A 23,434-nucleotide genomic window follows, 5' to 3' on the forward strand; every position below is an offset into this window, starting at 1 on the left:
AGCCTCACCACTGTTATTTTTCACAGTCTTTTTACTGTTGTTTTTATTTCTTTACATACCTATTGTTCACCTAGTACCTTTTGTTGCACTGTTGGTTAGAGCCTGTAAGTAAGCATTTCACTGTAAGTTCTATACCTGTTGTATTCGGCGCCCGTGACAAATAAACTTTGATTTGATTTGATTCAGTGGTGGGTAGTAAATGGGGCTTTGGTGACAAAACTGATGACACTGTGATAGACCTCATCCAGTTTGCTGAGTAGAGTGTTGGATCTCTGGAGAGACCTGAAAATAGCTGTTTATCCCCATCCAACCTGACAGAGCTTGAGAGGATCTGTAGAGAAGAATGGTAGAAACTCCCCGAATACAAGCTTATAGCGTCATACCCAAGAAGACCTGAGGCTGTGATCACTGCCAAAGCTACTTCAACAAAGTACAGAGTAAAGAGTCTGAATTGTGGTATTTAAGTTTTTTGTAGTTGTTTTTTTGCAAACTTTATTATTATGGGGTATTGTGTTTAGATTGATGAGGGAAGAAAAAAAAAACAATTTGATAAACTTTATAATAAGGCTGTAATGTAACAAAATGTGGAAAAAGTTAAGGGTCTGAATCATTTCCGAATGCACTGTGGCCCAATCAATTTAATAGACCACAGGTAGACTCCAATCAAGTTCTAGAAACATCTCAAGGATGATCAATGGAAACAGGATGCACCTAAGCTCAAGTCTCAGAGCAAAGGGTCTGAATACTTATGTAAATAAGTTGGGGGGGTTTTCAAATGTTTTGTTGTTGCTCTTTTTGTTTTTATTTATTTAATACATTTTAGAATACGGCTGCAACATAACAAAATGTGTAAAAAGTCAAGGGGTGTGAATACTTTCCAAAGGCACTGTATATGTACATATTGAATCTACCTCAATTACCTCATACCCCTGCACATCGACTCAGTACTAGTACTCTCTGTATATAGCCATGTTATTTTCGTCCCCACCGTCAGACTTGCCCCCCACATCGTCTGGTTGACTATGAGGTAAGCTACGAGTAAAGGCAGACTCCACACACAACACACCACTCCAACGAGGGACCACAAGCAGAGGGCACTGTGGGTGGAATTAATTACACTCACAACAAGACCAGCAGCAGCTACCCTCCTGTACAAGACGAGAGAGAAACCCATTCTTCTTCCAGAACAGTTGTAACGTGCCTGAAGCTGATTGGAGAGGAAACTGAGAAGTTGACACAGGAGATACTGGAGCTATCGGAAGAGCTAAATTCATCAGCTTCAATGGGTCTCCAACAGTTCATGGAGTCCCTGACAGAACTGTATGGCCAGCCCCATCAACTTGCCCTCCAACGCAGTGCATGGTTAATGGATGGCACCAACATCAAGAGTGGTGACACCAAGATTCGCTCTGAGGGTGCGTGCCTTGTTTGGCATGTTGGATCAGCTAGGGAGTAATGGAAAGACAGAACTGAGGTGTAGCTCACATGTCTCCTGCCTCTTAGCTAAGTTACCACACGACCTAAGAGCCAGCTTCAAGAGATGTGTGAACCCCATCAAGACACCCATTCCAAGCCTCCTTCACCTGGCTCGAGTGGTTCGAGTACGAGGTGAGAGTTCAGGTAGACGGCACGCAGTTCAGTAGCGACCAAAGCACAGACCACCCTAGCTCACGCGAGATCAGTGTAAAGACAAATCCCTCCCCAAGACCACCACCATCCTCCATAGAAGTGAGCAGAGAAAGGACGAAGTCGAAGTCTCTGCACAGAACCAGTCTCCGGAGGAAAGGTCACGGGAATAGTCAAAGAAGCATTGTCTGTTCTACAACACCACGCAGAATTACATGAATCATTGCACCAACTTTCAGCTCCTTTCCAATGAATAGAAAGAATCCTGGATCAAAACATATGAAAGATGTTAGAAGTGTGGACGTGAACACGAAGTAGCTCAGTGTACTCTCAAGGCTAAGTGCAAGAAGTGCGAGAAGAAGCATATTGAAGATATCCCTCTAGTGGTGTGGTGGCTGTGCTTTGGCAAAGTGGGTGGGGTTATATCCTTCCTGTTTGGCCCTGTCTGGGGGTGTACTCGGATGGGGCCACAGTGTCTCCTGACCCCTGCTGTCTCAGCCTCCAGTATTTATGCTGCAGTAGTTTATGTGTCGGGGGGCTAGGGTCAGTTTGTTATATCTGGAGTACTTCTCCTGTCCTATTCGGTGTCCTGTGTGAATCTAAGTGTGCGTTCTCTAATTCTCTCTTTCTTTCTCTCTCTCGGAGGACCTGAGCCCTAGGACCATGCCCCAGGACTACCTGACATGATGACTCCTTGCTGTCCCCAGTCCACCTGGCCATGCTGCAGCTCCAGTTTCAACTGACCTGAGCCCTAGGACCATGCCCCAGGACTACCTGACATGATGACTCCTTGCTGTCCCCAGTCCATCTGACCGTGCTGCTGCTCCAGTTTCAACCGTTCTGTCTTATTATTATACGACCATGCTGGTCATTTATGAACATTTGAACATCTTGGCCATGTTCTGTTATAATCTCCACCCGGCACAGCCAGAAGAGGACTGGCCACCCCACATAGCCTGGTTCCTCTCTAGGTTTCTTCCTAGGTTTTGGCCTTTCTAGGGAGTTTTTCCTAGCCACCGTGCTTCTACACCTGCATTACTTGCTGTTTGGGGGTTTAGGCTTGGTTTCTGTACAGCACTGTGAGATATCAGCTGATGTACGAAGGGCTATATAAATACATTTGATTTGATTTGATTTGATTGAGATTCGCCTCGAGGTTATATCAATGCTAGCCCAAACGCTATGAAGACCGCCAGCACAAAGGCGTCAACAGAGAGGATTTGCCTGGTGAGCTCCACTGCAGAGACCCTCTATGTTGATCAACCTTCTGACAGCAGCAAGGTGCTGCTGGAGATGAGTTGAGTCATCTTGCGGAGCGGCAACAAGTCACTTGACATGTACGGCCTGTTGGATGATGGGTTGGAGCGCACAAAACTTCTACACGAAGTAGCACAGCAGTTAGGACTCCAAGGATATCCCGAGGACTTTGTACGGTGCGTCAAATCTATCCGAGTCGTCCATGGAGATTCTGTGTCATTTTCTGTGGCCTTTGTTACTGAACCAAACAGGTCCTTTGACATCCACAGAGCCTTCACAGTTGAAGAGTTGGGCCTTGCACTGCATACCTAATCGGTCGAAGCCCTTCAGAAAAGATATTGGCACCTAAAAGGCCTACCCCTTCAACTGCTGGATCAGACGCAGCCATTACTGCTCATCGAATCAGACTATCCCCATCTAATCACCCGACAGAGCCAGTGTGTTTGGGTCCCCCTGGTGGACCTGCTGCCATCAAGTCTCAGCTTGGATGGACCCTTCAAGGTCCTTCAAAGTTCCTTCAGCAAAAGTCTTTCTCCACAACAGTGTCTTCATACATCCCTTGTCTCTCCATCTGCAGTGCTCTGCAGTGAGAAGCTCATCACACGGTCCAGACAAGATGTAGAAGCCATGCATCTTCTAGAGGAGAAGACAGTCAGGGTTGAAGTGGACAGGGTTCAAAGGTACGCCACTCCCCTTTTGTAGAAGAAGAACCTTCCTTTTGTAGAAGAAGTACTGCCTCCTTCCACACCTGCGAGTGACAGAGAAGTGTCTGTCCAACAATCCAAAGAAAGCAGCAGTGTACAACGTAGAGGTTCACAAGTTAAGAAGGTATCCGCAGTAGCAGTCGAAGAGTACCAAGGTTTGTACATTCCCCATCATATGGTCAAACACAATGGGAAAAACAGAGTCGTCTTCAACTGTTCCTTCAACCCAAAGGGGCAAGAGCTTGAACGAACAATTCTTTCCCGGACCAACCTTGGGAGCTACTCTGCTTGGAGTCCTTCTCCGTTTCCGGGAACACTCTGTGACCATCAGCAGTGACATAAAGGGGATGTTCCATCAAGTCCGCCTGCTACCCGAAGACCAGCCTCTTCTCTGGTTTCTGTGGCGAGACCTAAACCGTGATGATCATGCTGATGTCTATGAGTGGTAGGTTCTTCCCTTTGGGATGACATGTAGCCCCTGCTGCACCACATTTGCCCATCAGAAAAATGTGTTTAACCACAGTGAGCCCGAAGAGGATGTGCGCTTTTTCTGTAGAACGCTGTTTCTATGTAGACAACTGTCTACAAAGACTTCATGTGGATGATGCCAAGAAACTGGTGGACAAGCTAAAGCACCTTCTTGCTGAAGGAGGATTCGATCTACGCCAGTGGGCCAGCAACCTTCCAGCAGTCATCGAACACCTACCTCAAGAGTCCAAGTCGGAAAACAGTGAGCTGTGGTTCACCCAGGATGGCATGGAAACCCAAGAGTACACCCTTGGATTACGATGGCAATGTCTGTCTGACACGCTTGGCTACAAGCAAGGTCACATAGAGAAAGTTGAACCCACCATGCGCAACATATATCGATGCTTGCCAGTCAATACGATCCACCCAGCTTCATCATCCTATACACCACACGAGCCAAGGTTGTGGTCCAGAGGCTCTAGAATAAGAAAAGAGGGTGGGATGACCCAGATCTACCTGAATATCTCCTGCAAGTTTGGCTTATTTGGGAGGATGAACTTCCACATCTGTCTCAGGTTACACTACCAAGATGTTATGTTTTTTTTATTTTTCCTTTATTTAACTAGGCAAGTCAGTTAAGAAAAATTCTTATTTTCAATGACAGCCTAGGAACAGTGGGTTAACTGCCTGTTCAGGGGCAGAACGACAGATTTGTACCTTGTCAGCTCGGGGGTTTGAACTTGCAACCTTCCGGTTACTAGTCCAACACTCTAACCACTAGGCTACCCTGTCAGCCCTGACACAGATCTCCCAACCAGCACAAGAAGTGTTCATATCTTCAGTGACCCCTCAGAACGTATGTATGGTGCCGTCGTGTACCTACATACTGAAAACACCAATAGATAGATCCAAGCGGCATTCCTTGCAGCAAGATCAAGAGTGGTCCCGAAATGACAACAGTCGATGCCAAGACTAGAGCTCTGCGCTGCACTCACTGGTGCCCAGCTGGCCGAGGTTATCAGAAAAGAACTCACCCTGGAAATCCATGAGGTCACGTACTGGTTGGATTCTACAACAGTCTTAACCTGGCTCCAGTCGGACTCCTGCAGGTACAAAGTATTTGTAGGCACAAGAGTCGCAGACATACAGGAGCTCATGGACCCCAGGCCTGGTGTAACGTGAGAAACGGAGAGGAAACCGGCTGACGATATCACACGCAGCAAGATGCTGTCAGCTTTCAGAACATAACCATTGGAGTCAAGGTCCACCATTCCTGTGGCAGGCCCAGTCATCCTGGCAGAGAAGACCAGACCAAGTACCTCTCGATGAAGCAGAGGAGCTGTGGCAGCCTACCTTCTGTGGACTCCTGACAGTGGACACCAAGTCGTCTCTCCCTGATGTTGCCCAGTTCAACATTTTCCAGGAGCTGGTGGAAGCCACAGTGCAGTTGCTACATGGGGCGGCCAATAGTGCCAACAGTTCTCCAGCCGACGATTTCAAGCAAGCAGAACTCAATGTATTCAGACATGCTCAGTCTGAGAGCTTCCCAGAAGACCTCTCCCTACTAGAGGCAGGCAAGCCAATCCCTCCGATCAGCCGTCTGGTGATGCTGGCCCCAGAGTATGACAACAACACCGGACTGACTTGTGTTGGAGGTTGCCTTCACAGGTGTGACCAGCTGGGCCCTGATGTTCTTCACCCAGTGGTTCTGGATCCAGGTCATCCGCTCACCAGGTTGCTGATCAGGGAAAATGATGAGCAGCTGAGGCACCTGGGCCCAGAGAAGGTGTTTGCTGAGCTACATTGAAGGTTCTGGATTCTGAGAGGGAGAGCAGCCATTCATCGTTTTCAGCTTGGCTGCACTGAATGCAGGAAGTGGCGAGGCCAGCCAGATGTGCCTAGGATGTCTGACTTGCCTCCAGCCCGACTGCGGCTCCACAAGCCCACATTGGATTGATTTGGACCGTAAATCATCAAGATTGGCCGAAGAAATTAAAAGAGATGGGGCATCATCTTTAAGTGCATGACCACCCGGGCTGTACATGTGGATCTACAGACGAATATGGATTCCAGTTTGTTCCTAATGGCGTTGAGACACTTTATCGCTCAAAGAGGACAGCCCTTTGAGACCCTGTCCGATCAAGGAACAAATTTCAAGGGAGGGAAGCGAGAGCTACAGGAGGCCTTCATGGCTCTCCACCCACAGCTCCAGGAACAGTTAGCCAGTCAGAAGATTCACTTCACCTTCAACCCACCAAGTGCACAACACTTTGGAGGATGCTGGGAGAGAGAGGTCAGATCCATCAAGATTGCCCTGCAAACCACCTTTGGTGTGTAGACCATCTCCGAACTGGAACTGTCAAGTCAGTTATCCCTGGAGCAGATGGGAAAGTGAGGACAGCAGAGATCCAAGTCAAGGACAGAACCTACGTCAGGCCTGTTGCTCGACTCATCAAGCTGCCTGCCTTTCCTCAAGAAGCTATTGACACTTAGCTGGCTTGTCTGTTGAAGAAAATATGTACAACACATTTGGGGGCGGCTGTAAAAAACGGCCAGCTCATCTCCTTTCCAAGACCCCATCTTTCTTTGGTTTTCCTATAGGAATAGGCAGCCTTAGGGTAATAGCCTACCAGGCAAGGCCCCAGGCAGTCTATAGCTTCTATTCTGATGATCAACCTGTTTTTCTCTCCTGCTTACTTTACCTCCTAAGAATAAATTGCTTTTCTGATGTTATTGTGCATGCAGCTAAATAATAACAATTAGTATTAGAGAGAGTGGTGTTGTATGTGTGTGTGTGGATCTTCATTAAATCCTTGAACTGGAACTACTGCTTCCTTGTGTTCTGAACCACCCTGTGGTGGTTAATAATGACCTAAAATCCAGCACCTGTTTTTTTATCCCTTTTTATTGGTCCTTCGAATTCATAAACAACCCATATTTTTCAGGTTATGACACCTACACAAGAGTGTCAAAACCCACAAAATCTACCACACGAGGCAAAACATTAAATTACACCATAGCCTACTTGTCAACAATATTTTTATGTTACACATATTTTTTTTTCTTGACCATATTGAATTATCATTCTAATTGTGCACACAATGATGTAATTGCGCGCACATGGATGTCAGACATGCACCTACCAACATGCTCTGTTGCTGATGACTGGAATTAATGCAGGGACAGATTTCAAGAGCAGAACAAGGCACCCTCTTTTTGACTGATGACTGATGTAAGAGCATGTATGTGATAGGCCTATCTGACTTATATGACACTCTTATGTAGTTGTTATAACCAGCCATAAAATAACACAATTTATGCCACAACAGGTGTAAATATATGGGTTATGACAGTGTTATGACAAGTTATGTCAGCTGTTTTGACATATTATGATTATATTATGTTATGACACCAGGTGACAAGTTAGAATTTATTTCTATCTTATCTTTCTCTCTGCATTGTTGGAAAAGGACCCGTAACTAAGCATTTCACTGTTAGTCTACACCTGTTGTCTACGAAGCATGTGAGAAATACCATTTGGAAAAAAGGGGGTGAGTGTAGGGACGGAAGCAATACTGTTACAGAAGATTATTATAGTGTGACAATTGGCTTGCAGCAGTTCACTTGCACAGAAACCATGTAATTGTGTATCCTGCAAAATGAAAGGCAATCTAATGTTTCTCTCATGAATATTATTATATGACATAGCTTTGACCTTTCTCTCATGCCCCTGGTGTGTCCCAGTGATCTCTCTTTCTTTCCAAAGCGCGACCTTGTTTGCTTCCCTTCACTCATTCTGAAGGAATCAAATAAATATGGTGGAAAACAGTGGAGGCTGCTGAGGGGAGGACGGCTCATAATAATGGCTGGAATGGAGCAAATGGAATGTCATCATACACATGGAAACCATATGTTTGATGTATTTGATACCATTCCACTCAATCTTCTCCAGCCATTACCATGAGCCCTTCCTCCCCAATAAAGGTGCCACCAACCTCCTGTGGTGAAAATGTTTTCAGATTTGTGGGAAGTAGTGAACAAGTGCACACTTCAGGAAAAAGGTGAAATGATTGGGACCTACCCCATGGTCTACACCACCTACAGCGCTCTAAAAGCGATAAGCCAACTCCTTACCATGTACGGAAAGTACATGGTGTCTTTGCACAATCAATGTTCCAGAGCATCTTAAAGTCTCTAGGGAAATCTGAGCATTGGTGTGTACAGTATTACCACCTACACATTATATAAACAAGCAATGCTTTGCATCAACTGAGAAACTAATAGAGATACAAGAAGTAGCTACATTATGTTGTATCAGGTTCATAAGGTGAGAGATGGCTCCGTTACTGTTCAAAAATCCTTACTTCTAACAACAAACAAACATTCTGTGCAAGACAGGAATTTCTGAGAACTGCAATGAGGCAGGATCTCTGGTGGCTTCTCCAAAGCTCTAATCTAGAGCATAAAGAAGATAAAACTCATATCCTGCAACTACAAGTGTAGCATCTTATTTTGATCAATCTTTTGTTGCTGAGAATGTTAACATGAATTCACTGAAAACCCACACTAACATGTGGTTTTATTAACCCTAATGCACTTTTTATGTTGCCTACTTTCGGCCAGCTAACAAACCTTAAAATCTTGTTGTTGTAGGATTATTTTGCTGTGACAATATAGGTCAAATTAAGATCCTACATCTGTACTTTTCTTCTGCATAAAGTTCCATGACAGCCATTTGATGAAGCTATGAGTTGTAATTCTTACCTTTGTAGAAGCATTCCTCGCTGTGCATGATGGTTATCCTCTGTGCACCCAGACAGGAGGCCCGGTGGAGCTCACAGTGGTTCTGGTACAGCTTGCCGTCCGAGCCACACACTTCCTTGTAGTGTGGTTTACAGCGGTCCAGACAGATGCACTCCCCTTGACTGCTCTCATGGTTGACCACACAGTGACGCCCCAGGCCACAGTACTTGTGCTCACAAGGACTCTGGAAGCCATTGTTATGGCCCAAAAACCCTGCAAGGAAAACCATAGTAAAGACATGTTTATACCAGAAAAAAGAACAATAGACGAGTAATAGTATGACAGTTAGACTTTAAAAGGCCTAAAGTAGCTCTAGGTTTTACAAGATCTGAGAAACCTTCAAATCAGAAACTGGAAGAGTACGAGGATGATAATCAGAGTTTTAAAAGCTTTTGGAGTTCACTTATAGTAACTATCAATAACCTCTCTACAGTATCAAATGTATTGGCTCTGTAATGGCAGGTTGCTCTCTCTTGGATCTCCTATCTACCAGTTCCATTGCCCTTTGGAATCGCCCTCAAGGGGGAAAAGAACATGGCCACCAATGCTGGAAAAACAATCCCAATAATGATGTTCACTGAAACAATATACTGAACTGGGAACATTCACCCAGTAAGCATCATTTATCTGCTGGAGCTCTAATGATGTTGTTTTGGGGTTGTATATTGCCATGATCATCTGGGCACCATTCCACCACGTCTGAATAGGGTAAAAACATTGCACATAAAGTAACAAGGAAAATGTGCAACGTTGACTCTAGTTTGAGTGCTGTCGTACTGTATACAAACCCCACCACTATTTAAAAATTCTACCATTTGTCTGACAATCAATCCACAGCCGCAGTGAGCTATATAATATGAATTATAAACTGGGTGGTCCGAGACCTGAATGCTGATTGGCTGGAAGCCGTGGCATATCAGCTGCACACAATGGGTATGACAAACATATATTTTTACTGTTCTAATTACATTGGTAACCAGTTTAGAATAGCAATAAGGCACCTCTGGGGTTTTTGGTAAATGGCCAATATACCACAGATAAGGGCTGTATCTAGGCATTCCGCGTTGCATCGTGCGTAAGAACAGCCCTTAGCCATGGTATATTGGACATATATCACACACCCCCGGGCCTTATTGCTTAAATATACATTAGGACCAAAGTATAAACAAGGGGATGCATTACTGTTCTCTGCAATCATCTGAGCTCTCCACAGCTTTCCTGTTGACCACTAAATATTGAGTGGTGCATCACGATAGTACGATGCCTCAGGGCCTCAGATGTCTTCTTTACAATGGCCAATTCATCTGCAGCACGAGGTGCACATGGTGTTCTAACCCACTATAGAGGGAAATGAAAACCTACTGTCATTGGTCAGCGAGACAAACCGTTGGCAGGGAACCTGAATACAGTAACAAACAAACAAACGACTTGACTGGTAAAGAGGCTTCGTCACAGTGGTAGCGACTCCCCATGGGTGTATTAGCCCCAATCTGTCAGGGAGGATTAAACAATACAAGTGTGTACATTTGAGCCAATCAATGGCTTTGGTTTGCTGGGGTTTATTAATCTCCCTTGGTGCGGTGGCAAAATGATTATTCAATGGGTTTTGTGTTGCACAGCGAGGTGCCAAACACCACGGACAGGGTCAGAGAAGGGCAGAGGGAGTTGTTAATTGGCATGCACGCCCAATCTCTGGGTGATCCAGTGACATCAAAGACAAATGACTAATTCCATGCAATGATTAGTTTATTGATGACTCAACGTTTCAAAAGGAAAGGCATGCAGAGGGAGGGAGTATATGATTTGGGGCGATGGTTAGAGTTACCGCATTTCTAATTGTATTTGGCTTTTCCAAATGAAAAAAAAACAGTGTATATATACATATATATATATATATATATACACACACACTCTACCGGTCAAAAGTTTTTGAACACCTACTCATTCATGGGTTTTTCTTTATTTTACTATGTTCTACATTGTAGAATAATAGTGAAGATATCAAAACTACGAAATAACACTTTTGTTTTTGGTTACAACATGATTCCATATGTGTTATTTCATAGTTCTGATGTCTTCACTATTATTCTACAATGTAGAAAATAGTCTAAATAAAGAAAAACCCTTGAATGAGAAGGTGTATCCAAACATTTGACTGGTACTGTATATAAAATATTTGGAACTTTCACTTTGACATTTTTTCATTAATTATTCATAACTGTATTGTATAGCAATGAGGATGATTGTCAGAAAGACAGATAGACAGATACATTTGCATAGTTGAATGGATAGTGTATGTACAAACTTCACAGCTCACAGAGCAATTTCAGTATGGGGAATTGCCTTAATTTGAAGGAAACAGCAAGATGTCAAGTAAACAAGATGCTGAACAAGGGAAAAGGAAGTAATTCTCACTGGGATACAGTTGGTACTAGATTTATTTAGCCCTGTGTTTAATCTGAAGGTCCCAACATATGTTGACCCCAGTGTACATCACTTGAAGGGCAACGTCCTGCTATGCATTCATAATGAGATGCAGATTATGTTTAATTCTGGACTCAGCAGACATGACCAGAATGACATTGCAGGGGTTCAAAGACAAGAGCATTTAGGATGGAAATCTCAATACTGTGCCTGTGCACAACTCCTCGCATCATGCTCTGAGAAATCAATATGATGCATAAATATCAAGTGCTTTGTGTCTACCAGAAACATTTACCTCTTAGGTTTGTGCTAACGTACTCTCTTTGTAATGCATTTCTGAATCTGAAGCCTTCAAACACATCACAAAGCTGAATCTAACTGAACCGCTCTCATTCACATTCATAAGCATGCCCCCAAAGTATGCTATTTACAGCACTAGCCTTCAGATATACAATGCGTCTTTTTTTCCAATTGCCATCTTAATTTTTTTCAAAAACCCAGGATGCAAGTCCCGGCCCATCTGAGGTTTCAAATAACAGCGGCTCTGAGTCCTTGGGGAGTGTAGTAAACAACCGTTTGGAAGCTCTCATCTCAGCTCATCTCACCACCGTGAGTTAAGATGCCCCAGAAGACTCACGTGCAAGAACAAAAGGATGCAAGTCTGAATAAACAGCACAGTAAACAATGCAAAAAGCCTACATGACATGACGCACAACACAACTCGCTCGCTACCCGTCACCCCACTTGGATTAGTTCCTTGAAAGTTACACCAGTAACATATTGTGTTACCACAGTCCATGGAGAAGCGACATATGTAAAAACCAGCAAAGCGTCTGCACTCGAGAAAAAGCATTAGCATTAACGATAGCAGGATAAACTATGTATTTTTACTAGCCTACCTGTCGTCATGGAAAACAAATAGTAATATATTCACGGTGGCAGGCCCGTGTCATTTAACCTGCTATCTCTCATTCCCTAACAGTTGGAATTCATTCCTCCACACTGTCAACATGAAAACCTGATGCCTGATGAGGTCTCACCAGTGTCAACATTAACCATTTGTGACATTTTTCTATTGAGAAAGACTTTAACATTCACACCCAAGAAAGGACTGCCTGCTCAGAAAGGATAAGAACATTGTCAAATGTGTTCTTGTGCCGCTGTACTGCAGAGCATATGACTATAAGGGTAAACTAAGTACAGTAGATAGCTTCCATCTCACAAATCTCTTTTAACTGCCAGCTATTTAACAGAGGCAATTCAGTTGAAGAGTGTTGTTCAAGGGTTTGAACTGATTTAGCATCTCTCTTGACACAATGGACGGTTTCCTCAGTGAAACTATTGCAAAGTGCAATCCATTGTGTTGTCTACCATGGAACTTTAAATTAATATAACAAAACAAGTGTGTACAATATGGAGTTTTACAATATGGAAGAGAGTGTTAGGGAAGATGGAAAATAGCCTAGCCCATTGTAGATACTGTTTAAGATGCATATGAATGAATTCCTGTTGAGCATGGGTTTACCTGTAGTATTATACATCTGTTGTTTGTGTTTATGGACTAAATGGAAATAATTGGACAATTATAGTGAATTTCTATGTTTAAATGCTGTATGATCAAGAGATAATTGGTTAGATTACACAAAACGGTATGCTACAGGCAGTGTCAGTGGTCTCGCATTCACATAGGAAAGCAAAATACAAGAAGAGATCTCTTTTTCCCCTATGTTTCTCCTAGACACAAACTGGCTCTCTTTAACACCAAAATGAGACGAAACATTTTTTCATATTTGATCAGGAGGAACAACACATACAAGCTCATATTTGTTTGCATGCTAATAGTTACCATAGACTTCCATGCATTTTTCTAACGATAGTTAACAATTGCGCTAACTCTAGTTAGCAACCTCCTTCAGACTGTACGCAAATAAATACAAAATAGTGTCCACAGAGTATTCTGACTCTGAGGAAAACCCTGAAGTATCCCTTTAACAACTGCCAGTCCCAATATGTATAGGCTAGTTCCTTAGATAAACATGTACAATGCTATACATGAGCAGCCAAACTAACGGGACTAAGGGAAACTCAGGTGATTGCGAAGGAAAAGTAGGTAGAGAGGAGGAGCAGACAGCCTTTTTTACACATTATTAATATTGAAGCAGAGAGGTGTTTTGATTGTGCTCAAAATCGTTGCAATGGTATTTTTTGAAAGATATGACAACCTTGTGTAATCAATTCAAATCAAATTGTACAGGTGTAGACCTTACAGTGAAATGCTTAATTACAAGCCCTTAGCCAACAATGCAGTATTAAGAAAATAATAAAAAATAAAAGTAAGAGATAAGAATAACAAATAATTAAAGAGCAGCAGTAAACAACAATAGAGGGGTATATACAGGGGGTACCGGTACAGAGTCAATGTCAATGTGCCCGGGCAAACGGTGTAAATATATGTATGTTGGTAGAGTTATTAAAGTGACTATGCATAGATAATAACAGAGAGTAGCAGCAGCGTTCCAGAGGGGAGGTAATGCAAATAGTCTGGGTAGCCATTTGATTACCTTTTCAGGAGTCTTACGGCTAGGGGGTAGTATCTATTTAGGAGCGACTTGGATCTAGACTTTGCACTCCGATACCTCTTGACATGCGGTAGTAGAGAGAACAGGCTATGACTAGGGCGGCTGGAGTCTTTGACAATTTTTAGGGCCTTCCTCTGACACCGCCTTGTATAGAGGTCCTGGATGGCAGGAAGCTTGGCCCGGTGATGTATTGGGCCGTACGCACTAACCTCTGTAGTGCCTTGCGGTCGGAAGCCGAGCAGTTGCCATACCAGGTAGAGATGTAACCCGTCAGGATGCTCTCGATGGTGCAGCTGAATAACCTTTTGAGGATCTGAGGACCCAGGCCAAATATTTTCGGTTTAGGTTTTGTCGTGCCTTCTTCACGACTGTCTTGGTGTGCTTGGACAATGATAGTTTGTTGGTGATGGTGGCGCCAAGTAACTTGAAGCTCTCAACCTGCTCCACTACAGCCCCGTCGATGCGAATGGAGGCGTACTCGGTCCTCCTTTTCCTGTAGTCCACAATCATCTCCTTTGTCTTGATCACTTTGAGGGAGAGGTTGTTGTCCTGGCACATGGTCAGGTCTCTGACCTCATCTCTATAGGCTGTGTTGAGGATCAGCGTGTTGAGGATCAGCGTGGCAGATGTGTTGTCCAGGATCCAGTTGCGGAGGGAGGTGTTTAGTCCCAGGGTCCTTAGCTTAGTGATAAGCTTTGAGGGCACTATGGTGTTGAACGCTGAGCTGTAGTCAATGAATAGCATTCTCACATAGGTGTTCCTTTTGTCCAGGTGTGAGAGTGCCGTGTGGAGTGCAATAGAGATTGCATCATCTGTGGATCGGTTGGTGCAGAATGCAAATTGGAATGGGTCTAGGGTTTCTGGTGTTGATGTGAGCCATGACCAGCCTTTCAAAGTATTTCATGGCTACAGAAGTAAGTGCTACGGGTCGGTAGTCATTTAGGCAGGTTACCTTAGTCTTCTTGGGCACAGGGACTATGGTGGTCTACTTGAAACATGTTGGTATTACAGACTCAGACAGGGAGAGGTTGAAAATGTCAGTGACTGTGATCACACAGTCATACGGAACAGCTGATAATCTCATGCATGTTTCAGTGTTACTTGCCTCAAAGCGAGCAAAGAGGTTATTTAGCTCGTCTGGTACGCTCGTGCCCCTGGGCAGCTCTCAACTGTGCTTCCCTTTGTAGTCTGTAATAGTTTGCAAGCCCTGCCACATCCGACGAGTGTCGGAGCTGGTGTAGGACGATTCGATCTTAGTCCTGTATTGATGCTTTGCCTGTTTGATGGTTCGTGGGGGGGGGAAAGAGGGATTTCTTATAAGCTTCCAGGTTCGAGTCCCTCTCCTTGAAAGTGGCAGCTCTACCCTTTAGCTCAATGCAAATGTTGCCTGTAATCCATGGCTTCTGGTTGGGGTATGTACGTACAGTCACTGTGGGGAAGACGTCCTCAATGCACTTATTGGTAAAGCCAGTGACTGATGTGGTGTACTCCTCAATGCCATCGGAAGAATCCCGGATCATATTCCAGTCTGTGCTAGCAAAGCAGTCCTGTAGTTTAGCATCTGCTTCATCTGACCACTTTTTTATAGACTGAGTCACTAGTGCTTCCTGCTTTAATTTTTTCTTGTAAGCAGGAATCAGGAGGATAGAATTATGGTCAGATTTGCCAAATGGAGGGCGAGGAGAGCTTTGTACCCATCTCTGTGTGTGGAGTAAAGGTGGTCTAGAATTATATATTTTTTCCTCTGGTTGCACATGCTGATAGAAATTGCACATGCTGATAGAAATTAGGTAAAACTGATTTAAGTTTCCCTGCATTAAAGTCCCTGGCCAATAGGAGCGCAGCCTCTGGATGAGCGTTTTCCTGTTTGCTTATGGCGGTATTCAGCTCATTGAGTGTAGTTTTAGTGCCAGCATCGGTCTGTGGTGGTATGTAGACAGCTACGAAAAATACAGATGAAAACTCTTTCGGCAAAACTGTTAGACTTCCTTAGATATCGTGCACCAGCGTTTGTTCACATAAATGGATAGGCCCCCGCCCCGTGTCTTACCAGAGAATGCTGTTCTGTCCTGCCGATGGAGTGTATACAGTGGCTTGTGAAAGTATTCACCCCCTTGGCATTTTTCCTATTTTGTTGCCTTACAACCTGGAATTAAAATAGGTTTTTGGGGGGTTGGTGTCATTTAATTTACACAACATGCCTACCACTTTGTTGGTGCAAAATATTTTTTATTGTGAAACATAACTATCCCCCCCCCGTGCTGCTGCTCCAGTTTCAACTGTTCTGCCTGCGGCTATGGAACCCTGCCCTGTTCACCGTACGTGCTACCTTTCCCTGACCTGCTGTTTTCAACTCTCTAGAGACAGCAGGAGTGATAGAGATACTCTGAATGATTGGCTATGAAAAGCCAATTGACATTTACTCCTGAGGTGCTGACCTGTTGCACTCTCGACAACCACTATGATTATTATTATTTGACCCGGCTGGTCATCTATGAACATTTGAACATCTTGTCCATGTTCTGTTATAATCTCCAATCGGCACAGCCAGAAGAGAACTGGCCACCCCTCATAGCCTGGTTCCTCTCTTGGTTTCTTCCTAGGTTCTGGCCTTTCTAGGGAGTTTTTTCCTAGCCACCGTGCTTCTACACCGGCATTGCTTGCTGTTTGTGGTTTCAGGCTGGGTTTCTGTACAGCACTTTGAGATACCAGCTGATGTAAGAAGGGCTTTATAAATACATTTGATTTGATTTTATCTTTGGTCTCTTTGTTGCCTCTCTGATTAATGCCCTCCTCGCCTGGTCTGTGAGTTTTGGTGGGCGGCCCTCTCTTGGCAAGTTTGTTGTGGTGCCATATTCTTTCAGCTCTTCGCATTTATTTTCTAGCGATTGAACATTAGCGAGCAAGACGGAAGGCAAGGCCAGATTAGCCACTCATCACGCCTGATCCTCACAAGGCACCAGGATCTTTTTCCATTAAATCTCAGTTTCCATCTCCAGCCAATCACAGGGATCTGGGCCTGGTCGGGTTTCTGTAGTAGAATATCCCTCACGTTTGACTCATTGAAGAAGAACTCTTCTTCCAGGGAGCAGGGAGCAATCAGGGAGCAGGGAGCAATCGCTGTTCTGATCTTCAGAATCTCTTTTCGGTCATAAGAGACAGTAGCAGCAACATTATGTACAAAACAAGTTACGAACAACTCAAAAAAACAAATAAAATAGCATGATTGGTTGAGAGCCGATAAAACGGCAGCCCTCTCCTCCAGCGTGATCGGGAATGTTTGTGCACATGTTTATGTGTGTATCTGCAGACCAGCAGAGGTCTAAATATTACGGCCTGATGAGTGGCTCCTACACACCCCAGACTGTGCCTACAGGAGGCCCTGACCGAGTAGGTTCAACCCCCAGCTCCCAAACAACCCGACACGGTACACTCACCGAGGCTCATCACAACCATCCAACTTCCATTTTCATATGTAGTCACAATTTACCTTTATGGTCCCTCATGCTTCAGATGCTCATTGCCTGCTTTTGTGAAATGTATCAAATCTTCTCCCCTCTCATTGTTTCTGTGCAGTCTTCAGATATCAGTCAGAGGCTGTCTTCTGAGATAGCTGGCTTGACTGCAGGGATGCTGGCAGTCACCCCAGGAGCACCACCCCGTGCTCTGTCTGTAGACACAAGCTTCAGTGAACAGCGTCTAGACACACCCTAGGCTCTTCTGCTTCCTCCCTCGGAGGAGGAACACCCTACAAACCGGGACTCCGTACTCACAGGACTCGGGCTACGCTGTTGCCAGGTCAGTCTGTCATGTCACCACACATGACGTTCCCTCCCAGGAAATGAAAGTTATTTTGAATTAGAATTGAAACACCCTGCACCATGTTGGGGTGACATTTTTGGGGTCTTAATAAAAAAAACAATAACATTAATGAGGTTATGGCATAACAGAAGTCTTGAAAAGCTGACACTAGGCAAGTCACTAAGGTCTGGTTTCAATGACAGACTATTTTGCCATCTTCAAAAAGGGAAATACATTTGTTCCGTGGTGCGTCCTTTAGGTGGGTCCTCTTCATACAGACAACTCTCCCAACAAATAATGAGGCAGATAATGCCAGAACGTTGTGATTCGAAACCAAAGTTTGCAGAAAAAACCTTTGCAGTGATTTTAGTGAAGGTAGTTGATGTAAACTAGCCACTTGCGAAATGCACTCATTAAAAATAACCTCTGTGATCTCCATCTTGCTAGATACTATTTAGTATTTTATTCAAGCGGATAAGATGGTGACGTACTCTAGGCAGTGACGTAGTTCTTCTATGACAAACTCATGTTCTATTACGTACAGACGCTGTTCAGCCAGAACATTTGAAAATTGTGGAAGGCTAGAGAGACTAGCATAACCGCTCAGGTAGAGTTGAGCAATTATCCACATTGTTGTTATTACATAAATAACGTTTTACTATTCATTAGGATCACAATATTCAATGTTTGATCTAAATCCTCTTTTTGTCACAATGTTGGATAGAGCGCTGGGCCGTTGACCAGTAGTGGCTATCCTCTCCAGGACATTTTTATTTTATTTTATTCAACTAGACATGTTGCCCTCCTCCTCCTCTACTGTCACCTTCTCAGTCGTAGCATACAAAGCTCCCCGTTACTCGGACCTCCATGCACCTCCTCAAGGCCCTATCACAGCAGACACTATAACCACCACTCACACAACCACAGCAGACACAATAACCACCACTCACACAACCACAGCAGACACCGTAACCACCACTCACACAACCACAGCAGACAGCGTAACCACCACTCACACACCCACAGCAGATACCGTAACCACCACTCACACAACCACAGCAGACAGCGTAACCACCACTCACACAACCACAGCAGACACAATAACCACCACTCACACAACCACAGCAGACACCGTAACCACCACTCACACAACCACAGCAGACACCGTAACCACCACTCACACAACCACAGCAGACACCGTAACCACCACCACACAACCACAGCAGACACACCACCACTCACACAACCAACCACCACTCACACAACCACAGCAGACAGCGTAACCACCACTCACACAACCACAGCAGACAGCGTAACCACCACTCACACAACCACAGCAGACACCGTAACCACCACTCACACAACCACAGCAGACACCGTAACCACCACTCACACAACCACAGCAGACAGCGTAACCACCACTCACACAACCACAGCAGACACTATAACCACCACTCACACAACCACAGCAGACACCGTAACCACCACTCACACAACCACAGCAGACACAATAACCACCACTCACACAACCACAGCAGACACCGTAACCACCACTCACACAACCACAGCAGACACAATAACCACCACTCACACAACCACAGCAGACACCGTAACCACCACTCACACAACCACAGCAGACACAATAACCACCACTCACACAACCACAGCAGACACAATAGCCACCACTCACACAACCACAGCAGACACCGTAACCACCACTCATACAACCACAGTAGCTACCACAGGTGTATAACATTTGTGAATAGCGCAAGGTAAAATTCTGTGTTATATTGATACGAGATGTGAATATCAGTAACAAAAACATTTTGCCATGATGTTTTGATTCTTTGACTTGGCATTGTTTTGTTGGTAATATTTTGGCATTGTGACAACCCTTATAAATAATGTAAGTTTGTAACGTGCACGCTGAGAATCAGGAAGCAAGTACAGGGAGTGAATTAATAAATAAACAAACATGGAACAAAACAAGAAACACAAGTAGCGTACAGACATGAAACATACAAACAGAAACAATAAACAGAAACAATAATAAATAACGCAATCAGAAACAATAACGAAAGGTGAGGGAGTCTAGGTGAGTCTCATGAGGTGCAGAGACACATAACAATGGTGACAGGTGTACGTAATAATGAGTAAAATGGCGACAACGAGCGCCAGAGAGGAAGAGCAGGAGTAGACGTGGCAGTACCCCCACCCTGATGCGCGGCTCCTGCCGCAGGACGCCGACCAGAGGGACCTTCCTGAGGACCAGTAGCGGACCGGTCGCTTCTGCTGAGGCAGCTGAGGCACGGGAACCAGTTGAACCGGCCGAGGCATGTGAGCCTGACGAGCCGGCTGAGGCATGGGAGCCTGATGAGCCAACCGAGGCTTGAGAGCTTGTCGAGCCAGCTGAGGCATGGGAGCTAGCTGAGGCATCTCCGGTAGCTTGAGAAGCTGTCGAGCCAGCTGAGGCATGGAAGCTAGCTGAGGCATCCCCGGTAGTTTTGGCAATGGAAGCCTGAAAAGCCAACCAATGCTTGTGAACCTATCGAGACAGCTGAGGCACGGAAGTCTGACAAGCCAGCTAAGGCATCCCAGGTTGCTTCGGCAGCCGCCCTTGGCCCTGACGTCACCAGTAAAAAAGCAAAGAAATCCTTGTTTCTTGCCTTTGGCGAGGTGTTATTCTTTCTGTTTATGTCTGTACACTACTCATATTTATTGTTATGTTCTGTGTTCATTAATTTAATAAATTCACTCCCTGTACTTGCTTCCCAATGATTAGAGTACACCTTTCCTGTGGGCTTAGCTGCATCCATAGGGAGTTTTACTAGGTCTGGAGGTGGTATAGTTTGTACCAGTTATAAGCTGGTATGTTCTGACTGACCCCTTTTAAAACAGATCCCCCAGGCATTTTGCAGGGAACTTTCCACTTTGGCTCTCAGTCGAAATGGGGTTAATGACAGCACTTTCAATGTCATACCAATTTTAGACAAATCCACTATTTTGTTACTTTTACAAGAAATACAATTTTATATTACAAGCAACCTAACCTCTCCCGGTAACTTTGTCCATGTGGTTAGAACTGGCTCTAATATATGAGCTGGCTCTAATATAGCTGGCTCCTGTAAATACTGTATCTCAAAAAGGCTTTTCTGGAGCAATACATGAGACATGAATGGTCTCATAAGGATACAATGATAAGATCTCATATATTTGTCATACTTCTCAAATGTAAGTATCAAACCAAGCTCATTTGTCTCATGAAAGTCTCAAGAATTCATTATGAGAAACAGTTCAGATATGTGATTACAAAATCATGAAAAATTGATATCTCCTATATTTCTTCAGAGATGAAGAAAAGACCACTCTGAGCAAAATATTTTTCCTCTGGGCTGTTACTGACTTGCGCTGATCTGAGTGACTCCCAACAGTTAAAACGCTGTTCAATATAGGTACCTCATGTAATATTTGGAATGCTTAAAAGGCATATATGCATAAAAGCTTTGCTACTGTTATGAGGGATAGATTCTTCACTTAAAATTCTTAATTTAAATCAGTGTGGTGCATCTGTGCAAATCCTCAATGACTTGGATAGGTCTATTCCTCCCTATTAGAGAATGATTCCCAAATACTTTATGCTTTTTCTCTGCCAACACAACATTGCTAGGAATGCAGCCAATAGGTCGTCACAATGTCACATTGGAGGACATTGGAGCTTTGTTACAAGGTTGTTGCTCAACATTTGCCAATAGTGCCCGATGTTGTACAAGGTTGTGGGCTATGACGTTTTTGTCATTTGCGTTGGCACCTAAGCTTATGCTTTGAAAAGGTGTTGGTGAGTCCGTCTCATCCTGACCACCACCACAGTAATTGCAACATTGTGACAATGTCTTGCCTTTGCTGGGGCTGCATAAACATATTTTCAACATTTCAGAAGTGACTATTTGAGGTGCAAAAGTTTTGGCCACCATTTAAAGCACGCTCAAAAACATTTTAAACCTTGATGTCCCCCTTCCACATAAATGACTCCATCACACAGGCCTTTGGGTTCCTCTCGATGTAGCTCACAAGTGAAGCCTGAACAGAAACATGGTGACAAGGGAGCTAGCTAAGTATTCAACAGGAAAGTACTGCTGTTGCCACAAGAAGCTAAACCTAGCCAAGAGTGCTCAGCCAATCAATTGGCTGCAAGTGAGCATTAGTCCCCTGTGCTAGACTGAAGCACAGTGTTGGAGTGTTAAGGTGCTGTTTGTGCCATCCAACCGCACGTTCACTCATCAAGGATGTAACTTTCCGTCCCATTACTCTCCTTGGCCTCATCAGTGAATAGGGTACGCATTAGAATGCATCTCTCATAGCATCTCAGTAAACGGACCTATTTGTCACAGAGCACCACGCTTGACTAATTGTCAACTCCCAGCGCTAATTCACATAACATTAAGCTGTCTTGCTGGTGGCAGCGAGCCACATCGTGTGTCTGTTGATATAAGATATCTTGGGGGGTTTTGGTACGGTTGTTATTTTTGTCTTTTTGACTCTTGGTTTTCTGGTGAAGTGGACAGAAACAGATGTCCCAGTAATGTGTTCATATTATGATGTGGAATTAGTTAATTTGAGGATGGGGTTTTGTTTTTCGAATTAGAACAGCTAGTAATAGTGTGTGAAAAGAACACAAGAACATGCTGAATGTCACATTTTGTGTGTGTCTGTGTCGGTGTGTTCATTCTGAATACTTCTGGCACTTCTTTGGACACTGTTAACAAACCTCCAGATGAGCTTCAATGCCATACAACACTCCTTCCGTGGCCTCCAACTGCTCTTAAATGCAAGTAAAACTAAATGCATGCTCTTCAACCGATCGCTGCCGGCACCTGCCCGCCCACACGTCTAGCATCACTAATCTGGATGGTTCTGACTTAGAATATGTGGACAACTACAAATACCTAGGTGTCTGGTTAGACTGTAAACTCTCCTTCCAGACTCACATTAAGCATCTCCAATCCAAAATTAGATCGGCTTCCTATTTCACAACAAAGCCTCCTTCACTCATGCTGCCAAACATACCCTCGTAAAACTGACAAACTTTCCGATCCTTGACTTTGGCGATCATTTACAAAATAGCCTCCAACACTCTACTCAGCAAATTGGATGTAGTCTAACACAGTGCCATCCGTTTTTGTCACCATTGCCCCATATACTACCCACCACTGTGACCTGTATGCTCTCGTTGGCTGGCCCTCGCTTCATATTCGTCGCCAAGCCCACTGGCTCCAGGTTATCTATAAGTCTTTGCTAGGTAAATCCCTGCCTTATCTCAACTCACTGGTCTCAATAGCAACACCTACTCGTAGCACCCGCTCCAGCAGGTATATTTGATTGGTCATCCCCAAAGCCAACTCCCCCTTTGGCCGCCTTTTCTTCCAGTTCTCTGCTGTCAATGACTGGAACGAATTGCAAAAATCACTGAAGCTGGAGACTCATATCTCCCTCACTTACTTTAAGCACCAACTTTAAGCACCATCTGTAAATAGCCCACCCAACTACCTCATCCCCATATTGTTATTTATTGTTTTGCTCCTTTGCACCCCAGTATCTCTATTTGCACATTAATCTGCTGCACATCTATCACTCCAGTGTTAATGCTAAATTGTAATTATTTCGCCACAATGTCCTATTTATTGCCCTAACTCCCCAATCTTACCTCATTTGCACACACTGTATATAGATTTTTCTATTGTATTATTGACTATATGTTTGTATATCCCATGTGTA

The 23,434-nt window shown here is 44.2% G+C and overlaps 1 protein-coding gene across 5 annotated transcripts in view; it reads right to left on the bottom strand.

Moving 5' to 3' along the window:
• fstl5 (follistatin-like 5) overlaps positions 1-23,434 on the bottom strand; it is a 212,188-nt gene that overhangs the window by 134,055 nt on the left and 54,699 nt on the right. For all 5 annotated transcript variants that reach the window (XM_024383135.2, XM_024383134.2, XM_024383136.2 and 2 more), the window contains exon 4: positions 8,820-9,071. In XM_024383135.2, coding sequence (XP_024238903.1) covers positions 8,820-9,071 — 252 coding nt within the window. The remainder of the gene's footprint in view (positions 1-8,819; positions 9,072-23,434) is intronic.

The sequence above is a fragment of the Oncorhynchus tshawytscha genome, linkage group LG21 (genome assembly GCF_018296145.1).
Source record: "Oncorhynchus tshawytscha isolate Ot180627B linkage group LG21, Otsh_v2.0, whole genome shotgun sequence".
Taxonomy (NCBI): domain Eukaryota; kingdom Metazoa; phylum Chordata; class Actinopteri; order Salmoniformes; family Salmonidae; genus Oncorhynchus; species Oncorhynchus tshawytscha.